At 41.0% G+C, this 18,685-nt stretch overlaps 1 protein-coding gene across 6 annotated transcripts in view; it reads left to right on the top strand.

Moving 5' to 3' along the window:
• FRAS1 (Fraser extracellular matrix complex subunit 1) overlaps nt 1–18,685 on the top strand; it is a 449,074-nt gene that overhangs the window by 241,161 nt on the left and 189,228 nt on the right. For all 6 annotated transcript variants that reach the window (XM_045392441.3, XM_005554975.5, XM_065545065.2 and 3 more), the window contains one exon: nt 1,899–2,042. In XM_045392441.3, the coding sequence (XP_045248376.2) occupies nt 1,899–2,042 (144 nt within the window). The remainder of the gene's footprint in view (nt 1–1,898; nt 2,043–18,685) is intronic.

Raw genomic sequence — 18,685 nt, 5'->3', positions numbered from 1 at the left:
ATCACCTTTATGTTTCAGTGACAGAGATTCTGAAAATTACTAGTTGGGATTAGTACAGAATTTTGTTGGGATTGACGGAATACTAAAATTTAAGGACTTTATTGTAGCGCTGTGTGGTGTTGTTGGTTTTTTTTTTTGTATATACAGGAAAAAAAAACATTCTATCATTATTTTATTCTAAAAAATAGACTGTTGGGGCCAGCTGATAGGAAAAAGCTCACTGATATGAAATTATATTGCAAGTATTTCTGGAGTCAGTAAATATAATGAACTTATGACATGTTTTTAAAGTAAATTAATATTTGTTACATTAATCTAGCCTTAAACTTCAAAGAAGCAATTTAGAATGAACACAAATTTAGCTGATGATTGAAGATCAATATTACATTTGTTCTGGAATTTTCTGCCATTTTCTAAGTGTCTTTTTAATCTCTGCAGTCCCCTGGTGAGTTGCTTTACTTTAAATACTCTGTCAAGCTCAGTGGGGGAATGTTCCTGGTTTCTTTGTCATTAGGATTGCCCTTGAGAGCTGTTTCTATCCTTAGGTGCTTTCATCCTAGCCCAGCTGGTTTCTGTATGTATAAAATTGTTTAGAGGAGGAAAGTCTGGGTAGCTCTAGCTCTTCTCAGTCCATGCCTCTGTCTGCTGGAAGCCAGCAGATGGATGGTACCATGAGCAGCAGGGCACCCAGGTCACTGGAAATATTCTGATAGGGAGGAAAAACTGGGTGTTGGAAATCATCCAGAGAATGCTATATCTTTTGGACAAGCGCTTTCAACATTGAGAGCCTCAGGAATGTAGAAGGGGCGAGAGTGCTATCTTTCTAATCAGCAGTTCATTTTCTTGCTTGCTTGCTTTTTTTTTTTTTTCCTTAAATCACTCCAATCTTCTCTTGGCCTCTTGCCAGAATCGAGAGGCAGTTGACTTTACTCGAAATCTGTGCCTTTGCTTCCCACCAGCCGCGTGCCAGGATGGAATTCATCAGTTCCTGCAAGATCTACCCAGCCCCAGCCCCTCACATCCCCTCCTGTTGGACTCAGACCTGCTTAGACCTCCTTGCCCTTGACAGAGAAGTTCTTAAATCTGCTTCCATGTGCTTGCTCCTGCTGCTGCCTTGGCAGCGTCAGTGCAGCTGCAGCTGCAGCCGCCTTTGATTCTTTGCCACCCTTATCCTTATTGCTTACACCTTACCGTGACTCACTTGGTTTGTTTCAGTGTCATACCTCTTGTTAATTTGGTGGTTTTTCTGGAGAAGACATTGCTTTGGCATAACTTTGCCTCTAAGGAATTGAACTTCAGAGGCAGCTCACAATACCCTCCAGAAAGAGGACTTTTTTCTGTTTTTTGTATTTTAATTAAGTATTGCTGATAAAATAAGCATCCCAGTGGTGGTGGCTTGAAGGGAGGGCCTGGATGGCCACTGACTCTAGACAGAAGTTGCAGTATAGTTTGCTGTGCATGGATTCCCCCTTCATCTGCTAGAAATTTCTGAGAAGCAAAATGTCCCCTTCTTCTCCCTGTCCCACTCATTCTCTGAGTCACGGTATGTTAGGGTCAGGAAGTCTTACCACTCGTATTTCTGCTCTGTGACTATGATTTGAACTTCCTTCATTACACAGATGGGGATGATCATGCTGGTCCCTCTGGAATGTGTGGCCGATGGCTCACATATTTATAGTTCTAGATTCCGTATTGTGTTCACGGGCTGTAGTCACCTTGACATCAGAAATGCAGTCCCTAGGTCAGGTCCAAGGCTGTGCCAGGCTTGCTCAGGAATCTTCTAAAGATGATTAAAGTTGGAGGTCTGCTCTTAGTGTAATTTGTGGAGTGCATTAAATACTTCACACATATACATGCTGAGCTGCTAATTCCAATCCTGGTTTTCGTCCCCCTGCCAGAATGTCACCCAACCTGCAGGCAGTGCCGTGGGCCGTTGGAGTCTGACTGCATCTCCTGTTACCCTCACGTCTCTCTTACCAATGGTAACTGCAGGACCAGCTGCAGGGAAGAGCAGTTCCTTAACCTCGTGGGATACTGTGCTGGTGAGTGAAACTCCTGTGGACTCCTCAGAAATCACTGGGCAGCTGCCGGGGCTCTTCATACCAGGCTTAAGGGGGCTCTTTGTCCTCAGATTATGAGCTGTTTTATAGGAGACATTTGTCTCATGTCTGGAAACTCATGTTACTGCTTCCCCTTGGGCATTTAGTAAATACTTGTGGATTGAAATGGAACTTCTAATAATACTCTTGCAAATCCTGAAAATCTCAGACTCTCATATTAATGAAGAATGAAGGGATGATAATAGCACCTTTGTATGCATTCAGAACTTCTTCTTAAGATAGCAAAAAGTGTTTTGAAAATAAGTCACTCCAAGACTTCCTTTCTCTTGTCTGCATTTTGTCCTGCTTCTTGCTGTGGAGAACCTTTGCCGTCAGCCCTAGACACAAAATTTTAGAGAGATTAACCTTAAAGTAGATCAGTTGCCTTCGGAGATGGGATTTTTTTTTCTTCCTCATTTTAGAACTCAGATCTTAAAAAAAAAAAAAAAAATTAGGAAAGCAGTCTAAAATTTGAATAATGTTGGAACCAGACATTTATGTTCATCTATCTAGTCAGACAACAAATGTGTATTTTTGAGTGCCTACTAATGGTCAAATGCTCAGAATACAGAAAAAGATGAAGGAGACAATGACTCCACCACCAAAGAGCCTAGAGACTGGGGAGAAGAATTTACTGGGTAATGGGTTATTATATATTTCTTGACCCACTTTTTCAAACTCTGGGACAAACTTGTAGAGCTTTGCCTTTACCAGCTGTTGCCTCAGCTCAGAAGGGCTGAACTGGGTGGATCCCGGGATGCTACTGGGCAAATGGGAAAGGTGAGAAAGTGTGCTGGGAGGTCGACCTGGCCGTCAGGTTTGTCTTGGGGCAGGGAGGAGGCGTGCTCAGTTGTCTAGATCACAGTATCCAGCAGGCACATTCAGTCTGGGATGACGCCAATATGTCAGCTGTTCGGTCTGGTGGATTGAGGGTGGAGTGGGGCACAGCAAGTCAGTAGCTGTGCTCCCTGTGGCATGGTCTAGGTGAGCCATTTATTTTTGCACATGACAATAAAGACTAGACATTTTGATATTAAGGTCTATATCCTAAGAAAACCAAACTGTCAAGCACAGGGCTGCAGCCCAGAATGCTGGATTCAGAGCAGAAGCGTGTAGAGACTGTGCAAGCATTTTAGGTGCAATAAAAAGTGGAAATTCAGAGTCCAGGATTAAGACTAATCAGAATCCCTATGAGCTGTAGGATGCGAGTCTGTTGCTAGCGATGTCCATTGTAGTCAGGACTGTCTTGGAAAGTGGGAAAAATGGGAGATAGTAGTGCCCACCCCTGAAAGAGAATTTGGGGATGGAAAGGGCTGTTATTACAGTTTGTATGTTTGAGTTTAGCTACTTATTATCACTTTAGGACATGGAGCAGATACTCTGAGAATTAAATGGCTCTCTACATGGCTAAAGCGTATTGGTGGATATTTACTGAGAACCCACTGAGCACAAGGTGCCAAGTTGATGTTTGAGGGGGATACAGAGGTCTTCTAGGCTACTTAAGGAGGTGAACCAAAGACACAAGCATAGCTAACAAATAGTACAGAGCAATTTAGGGACAGTAACACCAACCAGTAATAAGGGCTGTAGGAGTTCAAGGTAGGGAGAAGTAACAGGATATGGAAGGCATTATGCGGGGGTCAGGGGGGAACCCAAAATACTTCCAGAAGAATAACCCTGTGAGACAGAGGGAGCTCTGCTGAGCTTTCTGAGCATGGTTTCGCCAGGAGACAGGCCCAGCAGGTATAGCACATGGGCCACTCATGACTAGTGAGTCGTCTAACCTGGATGAAAAGCATGGTTGGTATTAAAGCATATTAGATAAAATGGTTGGGAAATTTAAATTCAAACCAGAGTATAGAGAGCTCAAAGTTTCAGGCCAAGAAGTTTTGATTAGATCTTGTGAGCAATAGGGCCATGAGAGTTTTGGAGAGGACTGTAGCTTGACTAAGGGTGTCTTAAGGCAAGAAACCTGCAAGCTGCATGGAAAATGGACTAACACAAGGAGAGATTAGAGTCAGGGTGAAGAGTTAGAAGGTAGGACCTGAATTATATCCTTCATGATGGCTTTTTAATTTAAAATCTAACTCAGAATGTGGGCCCTAAAAATTTTATGCTAGGGCATATTTAAAAAATACATGTTTATATAAGGAGATTCGAAAAATTTAATTTTTAATGAGCTCTGTTCTCTCTAATGTCCATAGTGTTCTTTGATAGTAAATTAGGTGATTAGGACTTGCATTAATTTTTTAAGGCTAATAGGGAACCTTTAGAATGAGAATCATGGGACTGAGCTAAACAACTATGGAGTCCCCAACCCGAGGAGAGCAGGTCCTAACAAAATAAGCTGAAAAGGAAAATCTTGGTTGTCCTGGGAATTGGGTATATTAAATAATGGTTTTAAATGAGATAACCATTGTCTGGCGCTTAGCAATCATTTGTTGATTAAAGACTGGTGTAATAGTATTTATTATAGAAAAGTTTGAACAGTAATTTCAGTTATTGAAGTTTCAGAGAACTGTGCTGACACCAAAGTTTACTTTTTCACTAAGTGTATGACTTTTCTAAACACCCCTACTTTCCTCTGTAGCACTGCAATGCATTCACTCATGTAGAGTCATCAAACATTTGTGAAGCCCTTGCTCCTTGCCAGGCATTGTGCTGGACTCTGGGGATGTAAAGACAAATCAGATATGGTGCTTGTATACGAGAAATGGACTCTTTAGTGAATGAAGGTGTTAGTTTGCTAGGGTTGCCATACCAAAATATCACAGACTGAGTGGCTGAAACAATGGAAATTTATTTTCCCCAAGTTTTGGAGGCTGGAAGTCCATGATCAAGGTGCCCGCAGGCTTAGCTTCCTCGGAGGCCGCCCTCCTTAGCTTGCAGATGACGGCCCTCTTGCTGGCTCTTCTGTGCACATGTGCCCCTGGTTCTCTCTGCATGTCCTAATCTTCTCTTCTTATAACTATATTGGTCACACTGGATCAGGACCCATCCCTTAATATCCTTATTTTAACTTAATTACCTCCTTAAAGGCCCTATATCCAACTTCAGACATTCTGAAGTACTGGGATAGGGCCTCAACACATGAACTTGGGGGGGACTAATTCAGCCCATAACAGAAGAGAGTGTGCGTTTAGTGTAATATTGCTGTGGTACTCTGTGCACAGCACAGGATATGAGATAAGCCTGTGGGACAGGACCCTGACCCACACTGGAGGCTGTGTATATGAGTGTGTGGAGTGGGTATGAAAGCCTTCCGGAGGATGTCACAACTGAGGTGATTTTAAAGGTAGTGAGAATTAGAAGAGTTTGGAGCTTTGGAGGCAGAACAGTTCAGAAAATGGGCCAAAGAGGATTATCTATTGAGACACCCATAAAGAGGTGAGTCCTGTGAGAGTGGTGGGAGTTGAAGTAGGAGGGAGCAGGACTGGTCTGTAGGGCCTTGGCACACCCGTGGGGATGCCTTGAAGGTTCTGGGAAGTGTCGCAATTGCATTTCTGTGAAGAGAAAGATCTGCGGAAGACGGCTTGGAAGAAAAGACTGAAGCAGAAAGTTCTTTAGGAGGTAACCACAGTAATCCAGATGACAGAAATCCTTTAATGAGAATGCTGCTGAGGGGATAAAGAGAAGGGGTCATGATTTCACCAGGTATTAATAGTATGTTAGGTTGACTCATCTCAGATTGCTGTTTTGTCTGCAAAATGGTCCAAGTGGCAATTTCATATGATTTAACGTAATAGAAGCAACAGAGGTTGGTGCTCCCTCAGCCCTGGGGGGTAAGGGAGAAGGAATTTTGCAGATAGTTTCCACGTTTCTGGTCACAGAAATTCGAGGGGTGGGAGTACCATTTACCAAGGGTAGGAATAGATCTGAGAGGCAGTGAGGAAAAAACAGTATGCTTGAATGTGGCCAAGTTGAATTTGGGGTGACAGTTGGACATCCCAGAGTGTCTCTCTAGGAGGAGGATAAAGGTATAAGTGGACAGGTTTCTTACTATAGCTACTAGGAGCTTGTCTCCTTTCTCAGCGTTGACCTGAACTGAAAGTCCTGGAATTGTTTTTAACTAAAGTATTCCCTCAGTCAGGTCATAGTTAACCTCATAGAATGTTTAGGTGACTTTTATCTAAACTCAGGAGGGTATTAGGAGAAACCATGTGATGACAGGCAAAGCTGAGGATCATCTACCTTGTGCGGGGCCGACAGTGGAATGTCCTCTCCGTGTCCTTGGGAAGTCCTAGCTCATAGGAAGTCCCGGAGGAGGACCGTGTCTGCCCGCTCTTCTGTGTATGTCCGAGCGCCTCCAGAGTGGCGGTGTTTCCTCTCAGGATGCGTTCTCTATTTGACTCATACCTGAGATCATCATCGGAGACCTCGTGATTGTACTTTAGCTGTTTAAAAAAGAAAATGACAGAATCTAGCACACTGACAAGAGTAAACCCATCCTGGGAGCAGGTCCAGTAACCTCAGTGTGTCTCACGTATGAAGATGGCATATGTGTGGGGTTTCTTCCTCCAAGTCTATCAAAGCAAATATAAACTATGTGAGATTTAGACCACAGCTGAAGGTTTTCAACAAAGATAAATGAACTGAGGTGAGAGGCAGCTTTGCATAATTGCGGGAGACATGGTTATATGCTATGGAAAGCCAGGTTTTCTTCTGCCATAGATTGATTTTTTTTTTTTTTTGGCCCACATCTCAACAACATTAACAGAAAACTCCAAAGGCTAAGGTGCTTTCTTCATTTCTTTTTCTTACCTAAAAGCTTTCTCTTGTTCATAGAATACAGTAACAATTAAAAGGAAAACAGATAAAAACCTGCGGTGGGGAGGGGAAATGTCCACATGCAAATGCATTTCTTTAAAAAATGCTTTGAGTTTTGTGGACTGCCTGATGGGACGGTTGTGTTTTTGAGTTCTTATATAGAAAGAAGATAATATCAAGGGTAATATTGCAGAGGGGAAGACCTGAAAAATTAAAATACTTGTTTTTTTGGGGGGGGTAGTGAAAGTCTGGGGTATTAAAAAATTGTTATTGTTTATGAAGCATTTTTTAAATGTGGGTTTGCTCTTTCCACAAATCTGTGTGAGAATGGAAGCAAAAGAAGATAAGTATCAGTAAAGAAATATTACTTTGAGTATTTTCATACTATATTCCTATTCCGCAGAACTCAAATTCTAAACAATGGTTAATAGGTGTTACGTGTAACAAAAACAAAAACAAAAAACCTCCTGGCCAGATAAATTTAGGGTTGACTCGGTTACATAAAGGTAAGCAACTTTCTTTATTGCAGGATTTCTGAAAACCTTAAAAATACATATGTGCGCTGTGAATCTTTAAGATCAAGATGGCTGAACATCATTTCCCAAGCATTGAGGACCCCTTCCCTTTATTATAGCCTCTTACAGGGTTAGCCAGTAGTATGCAGAACAATATTTTGGAAGTTCTGAACTAACTGATATTAATACTTGGAACAATTGGTTTGCACCTGCTAAAGGTAAAAGAAAATTATGAACCCGTACACAGGTTGTGGACCAACTGACTTCCCTCCATCCCTTCCTCTCTCCCTCTCTCCCTTCTACCCTTCCTTCTTTCTTTTCTCTGTGGGCAGGCAGAGGGGTCACCCAAGGAGGTACGTGTTTGCCACCTTTTTGCCTGCTGAAGAGCATTGCTATTAACATTTTTCTTCCACATCATAAACACTTTTGAGTCCTTTCCATGATTTTTCCCATTTATTGTCACCATTTCTGAAAGAAGGGCCCTAAAAATGTGGTGAAAAAGTAAAATTGCTCAAAGTTAAAGAGCAACGTATCTTTATTTTGGAATAAGCTGATACAACTGCAACACTGAATAATGCGGGGGAAAATCCCAGTTCAAGTTGAACATAATTAAGTACCGGGAGGGAGCCCTGTATGAGCCAGGGCACCAGCTCTCTGTCTCCCCTCCAGACACAGTGAGTGGAAGCCAGAGAAGTGAGAGCCAGTTCTGTTTTAAAGCAGCTTCTACCGTGCGGGGGAGGTGGATTGGCACCGCCCTACATCTTGCTGTGGCTGCTTCTGCAGTTATAAATGGAAAGGAAAGGAAGAAAAGAGCCATAAGCTTTAAACATGTAGCAGTTGTTGCCTTATTTTGATCACCAAATCCTACCCATCCATCCCTCAGTGCCTGGCTCAGATCCCCTCCCCTCCAGGACCAGCTTCTTCTTGGCATCTCCCCTGTTAGAATTTCTAGTATGCTGATTATTTCTGCCATTTACCTAGCACTTGGGCTTTGATCAGCTCACATTCTCTGTGAGTGATCTTTTTGTGGGTATCTAATAATAGGTGCCAGTTCTGAGGGCTTATCATATGAAAAGTGCTGTGCTAATTGCTTTGAATGTATTTTGCCATTTAACATTCACAGTGATCCTCGAAGGTAGGTACTAATTTTATCCCCATTTTTACATATAAGGAAACTGAAACTGGCTAAGAGAGGTTAAGTACTGACTCCAAATGATAAAAGTCAGGAATGATTGATCCAAGATTTGAACCCAGAGAATGTGATTCCAGAGTCCACATACTCAACCATTTTGTACTCCATGATGCAAGTACAATTGCTTGCACACAATCGGGGTTCAAGAATGATTTTTTTTTTTTTTTTGGTTGGTGAATTAAAAAGCAGATTGGTAGGTGGATTACTTGATTGGCGAATTAAAAATCAGTGTGATAAATAGAATGGTTTGGAGAGGCATTGTTGGGAAACATTGCACGAACTTGCTGGTCTGTTTTAAATGCTAAGGAAGCTGATTTAGACTGCCATGTGCATTCCCATTGTATTTGATCCTTATTAAATGAATAAACTTCAAAGACAAACATTAATGCATACTAAATTTTAATAATTCATATCACTCCACATTTACTTTCTTTTTCAATATATACATACATGCATTGTTTTCAGTTGTAGTCAACAGCTACTGTATTTCTTTGTTCTGTTCTCTAAAATATCACTTTAAATGACATATTTCCATATGTTGACAAATATTGGAAGAATCTACATAATTGTCATTTTTAATGCCTAAGTCATTTTCCGTTGTGTTTGAGTAACTTAACTTGGCCATTTTCCTGTTGTGGATCTGGGCCGTAAAAAGCAGGAGATAGATTTACTGGTTGGTCCATGACTTCCAAGGCTACAGCTGTGATTAGATATGTGTTTCATGTCATTACTAATACTAGTAATGGTGTGTTTATGAATTTTTATAATTTTCAAAGCATTTTCTCATGGATCTTCTCCTTTAATCATCCCCAGAAGCCCCCGTGAAGAACTGGAAATGCTAGTAATTCCCATTTTGTTGACTAGTGAATTAAGACTCAGTAGAGTGCCAAGCTAGCACTTGGATGGTCCTCAAGAACTGTTGGGTAGAATTAAGGACTTGAATCAGCTGTCCTCATGTCTAATCCTCTTCTAATGCCTCATATGATAATTACAACAGGATCTTTCTTCTTAGTGTGAGTCATATTTTGGTTCTTATCGCTTCTTTTTCACCTTTCTCTTTATTCCATCTAGTCCTGTTCTTCTATCTCTGCATTTTTTTCAATGTGCTTGTGTCTTCTATTTTTTTTAACACTTGCTTCTTTATTTTCCTTATCTTCTTTTTTTGTAATGTACTTTCTTTTCTTATTTCTCATTTGTCACCCTATCTCTTATTGCTTGAACCGTAAATTGCATATCCACCCTCTCTACAGAGCTTTCAATGATTGTCTCTTCCTTGTTCTCCCAAATTTTGTTTTATTTAAGAGATCCGTCTGTCTGCAAAGGGATGATTGAATATTTCAAAGCATTTTTTTTTTTAGCTTTTCCTTTCAGGAAAAAAGAACATGACCTATGCTTAAATTGAGTCCTTCCTAAATAATAATAATAAAAAAATTGTATTTTCTCCTTCATGTGACTTTTACCAAACAATACCTTCCTTAGCTTTCATAATAAGAGAAGGACCTTACCTGTAAGCTTTCAGCTTGTAAAAGCTCCCAATGAAGTCAGGATTGCTGTTTCTTCCTAATAACTATAGGTCAGGGCTTGAATTGCAGAGAAGGTTTCTGTGGGTGTATGTTGAAAGAACACAGCTGAATTGAGACTTACAGGTTATCTTCTTCAGTACTGAAGGTAGCAAAACTGCTAAGGCTACATTTACCTGCTTTTACACACCTGTGAATTTCTGTGGCTTACTTTTAATAGGTAAAAACAGGGAATTGATTGCAAACATGAGCATCAGCATCAATGTCAATTCTGATTGGGCCCACTATGGATAAGGAATAATAACCCATGTTTATTGAACACTCATTGTGTACCAGTTCGTCACATATATTATGTCACTTAATTCTGTCTGCAAGCACAGGAAGTTGGTACTGTGATTAGTACCATCTGCATTTTACAGGCCAAGGTAAGATTAGTGATGAGATTAGAGATGTTAACCCACTTACCCAAAGTGTCACAGCTAGTAAGCCCTGGAGCTGGGCTCTGAATCCAAGGAGTACACTTCAGAGGGCACATATGTGATCACTGTGTCATCAGCCTTCATCACTGATCTAGTTTCCATGAGACCCTCTCTGCTTCTCGACATCATTGTATTCACTTCTTTTTGATGCTTTGTGGTTTTGACCCTCATGGCCTTCCCACGCACTCCCTACGCTCTCATTTCACTCTCAGTCTACAACTCTGCTTTCCTTTTTTTTGTTTAGAAGATTTATATTATCTGATAAAACAAAACAAACAAACCTCACCTTTTCTTCTCAAATATCTTTCTCTTCTATTACCTCTTTTTCCTTCCTTTGAGAAAGGAGCTCCCTCATTCTGCCCCGGGGAGCTCCTTCTCCAGTGTCCCAGAGCCCATCTGCCTTCCTGAGCTGATCTCTCCAGTCAGGTGTTTCCTCTTCTGCTTACACATTCATCTCCCTCCTTTTCTCTTCATTTTTCCTGCTCCTTTTCCTCCCCCATCTGCTTGCCTCCAGGGCCCTTGTGTCTTTCACAACTTAAATCTTCATTTCTATTTTCTCCTTAGATTTCATCCCAAGTACGTGTGATAATCCCCTCCAGATCCTCATTTCTCTCTTCCTGCTGGACATCTGATCACAGGAAAACTCCAAAGAAAATCCTTCATCTTCATCCCTCCTACCTCCACAGGTGCTTTTCTTCCTTCTCTTGACTTCCTTGTCCATCTACTACTGATTTTTCAATTGGCACGATTCAAAACCATTGTGTTACCTTTGCTTCTTGGCAACCCGTCTTCCATATTGGAATCACTGCCATATCTCATAAATATGGCATATCTCTGTTTCCGCTGCAAAAACCCCAGGCTCTTCTTTCTCAGGTGACAGACACATTTTTCTCTTTCTGCTAGAGGCTCTTCCTCACTAAAGCTCTCCTAGTCCTTCCCAAGAGGAGGAGGAGACCTTTCTTGAATATCAACTTTGGTTTATAAAACACTCTTTGACACTCAAAACTTGTCGATGCCTTCCCATTGCCCATTGCATTAGCTGTAAATCCTTCACCCTGATTTTCAAGGTCCCTGATTTCCTTGGTTCCCCTGTGAACGTCCAAAGCTCCAGCCATGCTGGTTTTCCTCCCCACGCCACACTGCTCCATTCCTGTGTGCCTCTGTGCTGTTACATGTTCTTCCCTACTAACAAGGATGTCCTCAGCTGGCACCATCTGCAAACATCAAATGAACACTCAAGGTCAAGTTCCTCTTACTCACTTTGGATAAAATATTCTCTGATCCTTGACACCTGTTGCATTTGGGATGTGTATGTGTGTGTGTGTTTGCCATCCCTAAGCATCTTGAGAGAAGGATTCGAGTCTGATTCAACCCTATAGTACCTTCCACAGTGCCTCATACTCAGCTGACTTGCCATAAATGTTAATTGAAATGAACTGTTTTCTACTGTGGAGCTAAACCGAGTAAAACATAAATTGGATACAAAACTTCAAGATACATGGTAAGAGTGATACTCCTGACACCTTGTTGGCAGTGCAAGCTGGCACCAAAACCTAGAGCTTTGCTTTTACATTTGACACTGCCACTTGCCACCTCCCCCTACCCTCCCCACTTCAAGCTGTTTCCTTGGCTCCTACAGCAGCCTTCCCAACACATTGGTGAGTTTGTAAACACTGAGTAGAAATCACTGCTCTATAACATGAAGGTCATTCTGTTGTCATGTTTTCTTTGGTTAGTATTTTAAGAGTAAAGCAATAGCCACAGACACTGAAGAAAGAAGTCTCACTTGGTTGGTTGGTTTTGTTTTGTTTTGTAGCTTTTGTACTAACTCAAAGCCTCTAAAAAGAATACATGATTTCTAAGAGCTTACGGGTGGACTGAGCACAAAATAATGATCAAAAAAGGGAAAGAGATAGGATTTTTTTTTCTTCTGTCATCTGTATATTATTTTCTGGATTCCTGTCGTACTTATCTCACAAGCAGAAACCCATCAATTTAAAAAGTGGCATTAGAATTCAAATTCGATGCCCTTTAAAGGCCCTGAGTTTTGGCATGAAATCATTTCTTTTTCACCTGACGAAGAACAGCTACAAGTGCTGATTATTTTAACCGCTTCCAAATGCACTTAATGTGGTTGCATTAAGAACCTAATGGACTGACAGGACATTATTAAAAATCTCACTGTGTGTCTAAATTTGTCTTTATAGGTCATTATTTATCAGCTAAGGAGTCACTGCTCCATAAAACCAACATCCAAAGCCATTGCGTTGACAGTACACATTTACTTTAATATCTTCAAGCTTTTTTGATTTTGCTCCAAAGATGTGAAATAAATTATTTCACTGCCATGTGCTTCCATCCATCATGATTGTGGGTAATCCTCACTGATCCTTGAAGCAGAGCCTTTGTGATTTGAAGAAAGCATCATATAGTGATGACCACATGCAATTTCCTCACAGCTGCAGGGTGACATATTAGAGGATTCTACAGCTGCTGAGTCAAAATATTAATTTTTTATCTGTTTAAATTTCTAGCATGTCTACATGCTGTGCATATTTAGAAAACAAATGGAATCTTCTGCTTGCTTAAAAACAATAAATGCATTTATTTCAGCTGGAGCTAATACTCCATTTTTCAGGCTGCCTTGTAATGTGTTTATTAATTTGCTTGTTTACAGTGCTAATTCACTGCGTTTATTAGCAAGGTGGTATATACACAAACAACTGGAATTCCATCTGTGCCCCCACCCCCAACTCACATACTTATTATACATCAGTAATCTGAAACAGCCTAAGCGTAAATGTATCCTGGGCCTCTCTTCTTTCCTTGTGACTCTTAATGAGTCGTATATTTAAAGACTCTTTACTGTAATTGCAATAGTGACAAACAAGAATTTACTTACTGAGTAGTAGCAGGAAGAATCTGAGGGACGGGCTCCAGAATAGGCACTGTTTTTAAGCAATTAACAGATACACGCTCCCTATTTCGACATATTTGAGGTCAGCCTCCCTTTTTTTGATTGCAGGCAGGAAGGTCAGATGCAGATGCCTTACTGCACAGATGGGGCTTTTTGGATGGGACATTAATCCTTGCAGAAGCTGCTAGAGTGATGGGTTGGAAATTCAATTCCCTTGTTTTAGTAACTGCAGTCTGATACAAGTGAAGCAGTGACCGTATACACTTCCTCTACTGTGTCCTGTGAAGTGGTTTTCAATATCACCTGTGGGCAGGAACAGGCATGGATGGCAGAGTGGGGTGTTTAGGGGGAATTCACCCCGGAATTTGTTGGTCTCTCTGAGGACGCTGCTGTTTTAAGGACACAGTTTCTGACAGATGTGCTCCTATGGTGTGGGCCCATCAGAGATCTGAATTAGAGGGTTCATCAGACGGTTACCACCAAATGAGAAGAATTCAAGAGTTGCCTCCAAATCAGACTGGTTTGTAGAAAATATGCCCATAGACTTTACTGTGAGTAAAATGACTGGTGTCGTGGCAGTTTATTGGGTCACGTAGTTACCTCCCAAAGTGCCTAGATGTGGGGCTCATGCCACGTCTTCATTATGTTTAGATTGTATAATTAATACATTTGGCTGGCCATGGGGGTAGTTCTCTCTTCATTATCTCCAGTTGTAACTGACAAGGCAGTTGGCAGTTGTCACACCTGCAGCCGAGTAGCGCCCTTTTTCTCCTGGCCTCAAGTGGATTTTGAAAACCAGGTGATGCAACCCATATGCTCTTTTTCGTGGGCCTTCAGATTCTCCACAATTTCCTAGTATTTTTACTCCAATATCTTAATTTTCCCCCTCTAACAACTGTGTGAGAGCTACCTACCAGGCACCACTGATTTGGCCAAATTCCACTTTGTTTTCCTTTTAAAAGGAGTTTTGAGAACTGTCCATGAGTGAAAAGGCCTTCCCCAGTCATGCAAAGACAAACCACAAGTGTGTTTTTCTTCCTTCTCAAGGATCTCCATTCCTGGTCACAATAGTTTTCATGTATTTGCATTATAATATTCTTAATATGCCTACTCTAGCATAAGCCCCTTGAGAGCAATTCAGCAGAGGGATGTTTTTGTCAGAAAAGGGGCTTCTGCAGATGTAATGGAGGGGAGGAGTGGGGGAGGAGAGAGAACAGTAAGGAGCCTGCTTTTCTCCTCCAGCAAGGGTTTCATGGCAAGAGCTGCTGTATGTCAGAGTTTTCTTAGATCTGCTTTGCTTTGATGTCTTCTAACATGAGTTGCCTTTCATATAAAAAAAAATTCTCATTTAAATCTATAACAAAAACACAGAGACCTCAGTAAAGAAACTGAAAAAAGACACACACACACACACACATACACACACACACACACACACACACACAGAGAGAGAGAAAGAGAGAGAGAGATTCCCAATTGCTTTCACCATAAAATCCAGACTCCTTTTCATGACTTACAATGCTTTGCAAAACTGGCCTGCCCAGGTCTGAGTGGCTCTTTTGTGTGTTCTTTGAGATCCAGTCATGTTGAATTTTCTCCGTTCCTTGAAGGCATCCTGTTCTGTTCAACTGCTGGGTTGCCTAAGCTTTCCCTCCTCTTGGAACCCTTTCCAAACATCCTCACCCTGCCCTGCTCCTCTTGCAGCTAACTGCCACCAGTGTTCTTGTCTCAGCCTCCTCTGGGAGGTCTTCCCTGGCCCCTGGACTAAGTTGGTACCCCTGCTATGTACTTTCATGGCACCCTCTCATTATCCCTGTAGCATTCTACAGGATGTTTGTAACAGTCTCATGCCAGTCCTGCACCTCAGTGTCCACCATGTTTTCAGGTTGCTCAGCACACTGTCCCCATGACAAAATTTGGAGACAGCCCTCTTTAAGGCAAGAAACACAGCCCAAGCCCACTCTACTATTGGACTCAAACATTCTACTGGGTTACTTCCAACCTGTTCCATAAGAGGGGCAGGCAGGAGCAAAGGGAGTGGTCTCTCTGCTTTTTCTTCCCCTTCAGTTTGAAGGTTTTCTAGGTTGGGGTAGGGAGATGGAGAGTGTAGGGGTTGTGTTGATCGGGGAGGGTGTGGGTCTATTAGTTCCAATGCACGTTCAAGAACTTTTTCGGCCAGGTGAGGTGGCTCATACCTGTAATCCCATCACTTTGGGAAGCCAAGGAGGGAAGATTGCTTGAGGCCAGGAGTTTGACACCAGTCTGGGCAATATAGTGAGACTCCTGTCTGCATGAAAAATAAAAGGATTAGGTGGACCCGGTGGTACACACCTATAGGTCCAGCTACTCAAGAGACTGAAGCAGGAGGATCCTAGAGCCCCGAGTTCAAGGTTTCAGTGAGCTATGATTTTGCCACTGTACTCCAGTGTGGGCAACAGAGGGACACCTTGTCTTACCAAACAAAAAAAGACCATTTTTTTTTCTTTCTATCTCCTATGCTCTGGGTTCTATAAGTATAGTGTCTTTGTAGGTCTGATTTGATAACTTTGGGAACATATGATAACCCCATACTTCCTGGTCCAATGGGGGATAGTGACAGTGGATGAGGAAGGAACTCACTGATTAATACCTCAGTTTATTCTTTGATTGTGCATATTAAATACTCAATTAAAATGATATATCCAGAATCATTTCCCCCACCATGCTGAAAATTGTAGGAGTATAGTAGCCATTGGAATGTTTTTATTGTTTCAATGAAAAAAAAAATTTTTCATACTCAACCTCACTTATAATAAAAGAAATGTGAAGTAAAACAATGACATAACCCCAATTTTCACCAACCAATTTAACCAAGATTGGTTGACTATTTTTAAATTTTTTAGTGCTGGCAAAATTATGATGAAACAGTCTCATAAATGGCTCTTGAAATATAAATCAATAGGAACTTTCTGGAATGAAATGTATAATATCAATTAAGAATTTTAAATTTTTTCATGCTTGTAGTGCTTAAAAGTGTATGCTCTGGACTTAGTCTGTTTGTGATATATGTAAAGCAAATGACTTAACCTTTCAGAGTCTCAGTTTCCTCATTTATAAAATGGGGATAATAACATTGCCTACTTTTTCTCTTCAAGTGAAATTATGTGTTTATAATAATTAATATTTTGCCCAATGTGTATTCAGAGCTCAGTAAATGTAAACTGTAATAGTAATATGAATTGTACCCTTTTGACATTGTCCTTTAGGAAATAATCTGAGATGCAGACAAAGATTTATGCACAAAAGTGTTATCATAGCCTTAGTTATAAAAATGGAGACAAACTGCAAGTAAATATTCAAACTGTAAGAAAAATGGCAGATTTTTTGTTTCCTTACTTAATGCTGGAATATGATGTAGCTGCTAAAAATGATGTTTACAGAGTCCCTAATGACATGTGGGAATGCTGATGATAATTGAGTAAAAAAGGTACTATAATGCCCACATTTAATCTAATCTAATCCATGTAAAAATCTCTGTATGTAAAATTGTATAGAGAAAGCACTAAAAAAAAAAAAAAAGTCAATGTTAGTAGTTATTGACCCCGAAAAACCATGCTTAGGATGATTTTTATGATTATTTATACTTTGTAAAAATATTTTTCATGTTTCCTTCTCTTCCGTGGCTTACTTTGTAGTCAGAAAAATAAAACCCTTAGATCCCTGTCTGAACCTGCTCAGCCCTTCTGTGTAGATGACAGCAGTCCTGGACTTGTACCTGAAGCCTGCTCACAGGTGGTGCCCTGTGGGACTGGCTACTTGTAGCCTGTCTTGCCTGAGTTTTGTAGTCTGCCCTAGGGAACTATACTTTTCTGGTTGTAAGTCAGAACATTGGTATTAATCCTCAAGCCCTTGTTGCTCTGATTTCTGGCTTCTTTCCGTGCAGATCGTTACTCATTTTGAGGTCTCCCAAGAAACTCTCTCCTACAAAGAGATTTTGACTTCAAGCCTCTGACGACAAGTGTTCCCTAGGTTTTGGGGACTTATTATTCTTTTCAGCTTGATTTAATAAAAATCAGTCAACTAACCTTGAGAGCCTAATTATATAATTGGCCTTCTGTTGGGGGATTGCATATGATGGAGCTGGGAAGGAAAGTTTGCATGAGTGGATTAACATGGGTCCCACTGAGGTTGTTGCTTTGGAATGAGTCTATTCACAGGATTGGGTGTTCAGCATGACTTCTTAAACCATAGAATGAATACAGGTAGTGAACAAAAAGAGTTAGATAGTTTAACTTTCCACACTTGAGTGTTTATAATCTCCTGTGTGAGGTAAAACTATAAACTAACTTGGATAAATGTGATGTGTTGGGCATCTTGGAGTTGATCATTTTATATTTTCGGGTGTCGTGTACTGATTTCTCTGTTGACTCTGAGCACTCACTCCATCATGCAATATATGTCTGGGGACTGATCTGATGCCTTCTTATGGCTTAACATGGAGCTGTGGAAGGAAGCAGAGGCCCTGAGTAATTTCAGAGTCTCTGAAACTCTTCAGACCTTTCCATTGATTTCTGGCGTCTGTGTACCCAAATCTGCCAAACAGCCATGTCTGGTTTAAGACTTGATTAGAAGGATAGAAAAAGTTAAAGGCTGTAAGGAACCCCTATATTTATAAGTCATCAGAGGCACAGAAAGAGAACCCAGCCAAGAAGAGCACGTGTGTCACTCATGCTGAGAGGAGAGAGTTTTAAGGGGGAGGGCGCCTGGTCAACAGTGCCTTGTGTTGCAGAGATTTCAGGTAGGATAAGGAATTAGAAGAGGCTATTAGATCTGGTCCTTAAGAGGCCATCAGAGACCTTTTCAAGAGCAATACCACAGTAAAATATTTTGAAGACAGATAACAATGAAGTGAGGAGTTAGAGGGGCAAGGAAGCTGGGTAGTTAAGGGAAGGCAAAAGATGAGCTGTTTGTAGAGAAAAGTTTTTAGGACAGTGGGCAATGGAGAGCATGGTTGGAAGTTGAGGTTGCAAAGAGAGATAGGGGAAAATAGGGAATAATACTGAAAATTGGATCAAGAATATCGGTGTAGGCATTAGCCATTTTATCATGGGAGAAGGGAGGAAATGAAATAAAAACAGGAATAGATAGGTGTTTTGAGGTTGAAAGGAATGAATCCAGGATGCTCTGCTTAATGATGTAGATGAGATCACCTGGGGA

This window comes from Macaca fascicularis, chromosome 5 (genome assembly GCF_037993035.2).
Source record: "Macaca fascicularis isolate 582-1 chromosome 5, T2T-MFA8v1.1".
Taxonomy (NCBI): Eukaryota; Metazoa; Chordata; class Mammalia; order Primates; family Cercopithecidae; genus Macaca; species Macaca fascicularis.
The sequence above is the reverse complement of the archived record's forward strand: the minus strand, read 5'-3'. Positions and strand labels throughout refer to the sequence as shown.